Source organism: Triticum dicoccoides, chromosome 7A (assembly GCF_002162155.2).
Source record: "Triticum dicoccoides isolate Atlit2015 ecotype Zavitan chromosome 7A, WEW_v2.0, whole genome shotgun sequence".
NCBI classification, from domain to species: Eukaryota; Viridiplantae; Streptophyta; class Magnoliopsida; order Poales; family Poaceae; genus Triticum; species Triticum dicoccoides.
In genome coordinates this window covers 312,757,339-312,759,878 of record NC_041392.1, presented here as the reverse complement: position 1 = coordinate 312,759,878, position 2,540 = coordinate 312,757,339, and the positions used below count along the sequence as shown (strand labels likewise).

Genomic DNA, 2,540 nt, shown 5'->3' with positions numbered 1-2,540 from the left:
CCTCTGTGTGTGTGTGTGTGTCTGTGACATACCAGGAGAAGGAGGAGAAGATGCATACCATAGGGATCGGTGTCCAATCATGATCACACGGCCCTCCCTCGACCATGACCTGCTGCTGCTACAAGGAAGGATGGGAAGAAGAATCCACATCGGTGAGTGTGATATTCGTGGAAATTTCTGCTTTTCTCTTTCTGACGGACCAGTTTCACTGTCAGCTTCACCTCCTCGCCGACATTGCATATATAGATAGCACCACTACTTCTTCTTCTACAGTGCTGGTACTAGTACTACTAGTGCTGGGAGGGGAGGGGGAGCAATCAAGCAGTCGCGCCGCACGTGACCATCCATCCATCCAAGAAAGAGAGAGAAACAGAGAGCGAGCGGAGAAGGCAACGCACGCCAATTAACACGCTGCCCAAGGAAACGAACAAGGAAGGAGCGAAGCCACCAAACCAAACACCTAACGCTACTCCCTCCTGCTTCTCCCCCCCTTCTCCTCCCCTCTCCCCTGTTAGTTAGCGCAGCGGCATTGCCCGGCGGCTGGTGGTCGTGGGCATGATGATGCGGCGGGTGGCGCCGCCCTCGTCGGAGGACGACAGCTCGGGATCCGGCGTGCCCGGCTGGCTGGAGGCGCTCCTGGGCACCCGCTTCTTCCTGGCCTGCGCGGCGCACCCGGGCTCCCCGCGCAATGAGTGCAACATGTTCTGCATCGACTGCCGCGCCACGCCCGCTGCATTCTGCTACTACTGCCGCTCCCACCGCCACGCGTCGCACCGGGTCATCCAGGTGCCAATGCCACTCCTCTTCTCTTCTCTTCTCTTCTCTTGTCTTGTTGATTGATTGATTGGGAAAAGAAAAAAAGTTGCGTTTTGAATGATCCCTCCTCTCCTCTCCTCTGTTTCTTGGCCGGCATTGGGCTCGGAAAGCAGATACGGCGGTCGTCCTACCACGACGTGGTGCGCGTCACCGAGGTGGAGGACGTCCTCGACATCGCCGGCGTCCAGACCTACGTCATCAACAGCGCCAGGGTCCTCTTCCTCAACGAGCGGCCCCAGCCGCGCGGCGCCGGCGCCGCCGCGGGGAAGGCCGCCGCGTCTCCCTACAACTGCGAGATCTGCGGCCGCGCGCTGCTCGACCCCTTCCGCTTCTGCTCCCTCGGATGCAAGGTACACCTACCCTACCCTTCTTTTCTGCTCTGCTCTGCTCGCTCAAGATAAATTGCATGATTTCCCTTCTTTCAATCATTCTTTTCTTTTCGGCACAATGCCAATGCCGTTCGTCCGATTGGTTCGTTCACGTTTAATCCGTTTCTCCTCCGTGTCACGCTCACGCATACGCATGCAGTTGGTGGACACCAAGACGCACGGGCACGGACACGGGCACGGGGCCACCGTCGTCGGCAAAGTCGACGGCGGCGGCGGCAGCGGCAGCGAGGCCGAGGCCGGCGGCAGCAAGAACGGCGCGCGGCCCCAAGGTCGGCGGCGGAAGGGGACACCCCACCGGGCGCCGTTCGGTTCGTGACCAATGCCGCCCATCCAATCCATCCATGATCAAAAGGTGAAACGGCAGTGCCAGGAAAGATTCCATGGGAAGGAAGAGCACGCAAAAAGGAAGAACTCCGCCTACTCCTCACATATCAAGAAAGGAAAGAAGAAGAAAAAAAGAAATGAGAAAATATAGCACCGCCCAACCAGAAAGAGAAGCCAACCACCATGGAATGGAATGGAAGGAGTAAGCGACATGTCCATCTCAACCTCTCCCCCTCATCTCTCTCTCTCTCTCTCTCTCTCTCTCTCTCTCTCTCTCCTCCCATCTCACCATACCAATAGGCCATACCAGCATTTGGTAGGTACATGACTCTAGCAGCCAGTCCTAGAAGCATTTTTCTGATGGATTATTCTTTTACGAAAAATACCGCTTAATTAACAGCAATATCTACATCGATCGGTCGATTGCGAAATTCGCATAGTACATTGCTCATTGTTCCCACATTAACACCCTCTTTTCCGTTGTGAGACAAGATCGACATTGTTAATTGATTATTTAGCACATTGTGACTGCTAGCTCCATTTGTACTCACTCCTCCGTGTGGGAGAGAAGAATCTACATATACTACATACAATGCAGGCCTAGGAGGAATGAAAGAAAGGAAGATGATTGTCTTTATGCTTGTCTCTTGATTTGACCTAGCCAACGCAACATTGCTGCTGATTCATTTCATCATCTATTATATATTTATATGTTTGTTATATGCGGTCCGATGCTGCTGTTGCTGGCCTGCCCTTTTGTGTATAATACGCTGGCTGGCTAGCTCATCTTGGAGCGAATATAATGTGCTTTCTTGGATGACATTGTTGTTGGGACATCCAGCTCTGCATTGTGCTAGCTACCCTACACTTGTTCCTTCCTCGTCAATTCTCTTATGTGATCAAGCTGGTTAATCAGCCCGGATTGTATTACATGCTATGCTAATTAAGCGCATATATTACATCTCATTAAGCACACGGCAACATTTAGTTGCCAATAAGTGTTAAATTTCT

At 53.0% G+C, this 2,540-nt stretch overlaps 1 protein-coding gene across 1 annotated transcript; it reads left to right on the top strand.

Moving 5' to 3' along the window:
* Positions 1–24: 24 nt before the first annotated feature.
* Positions 25–1,942, top strand: LOC119334681. The gene is made up of 3 exons (XM_037607223.1): positions 25–786; positions 930–1,166; positions 1,345–1,942. The coding sequence occupies exons 1-3, from the start codon at positions 556–558 to the stop codon at positions 1,519–1,521; spliced, it is 645 nt and encodes a 214-aa protein (XP_037463120.1). The 5' UTR covers positions 25–555; the 3' UTR covers positions 1,522–1,942.
* Positions 1,943–2,540: the final 598 nt, after the last annotated feature.

Excerpts from the sequence above, each read along its gene's own strand:
- LOC119334681 (XM_037607223.1), top strand. The coding sequence starts at position 556 with ATGATGATGCGGCGGGTGGCGCCGCCCTCGTCGGAGGACGACAGCTCG. Across the intron at positions 787-929 it reads CGTCGCACCGGGTCATCCAG|ATACGGCGGTCGTCCTACCA; the intron begins GTGCCAATGCCA and ends CTCGGAAAGCAG. Across the intron at positions 1,167-1,344 it reads TCTGCTCCCTCGGATGCAAG|TTGGTGGACACCAAGACGCA; the intron begins GTACACCTACCC and ends ATACGCATGCAG.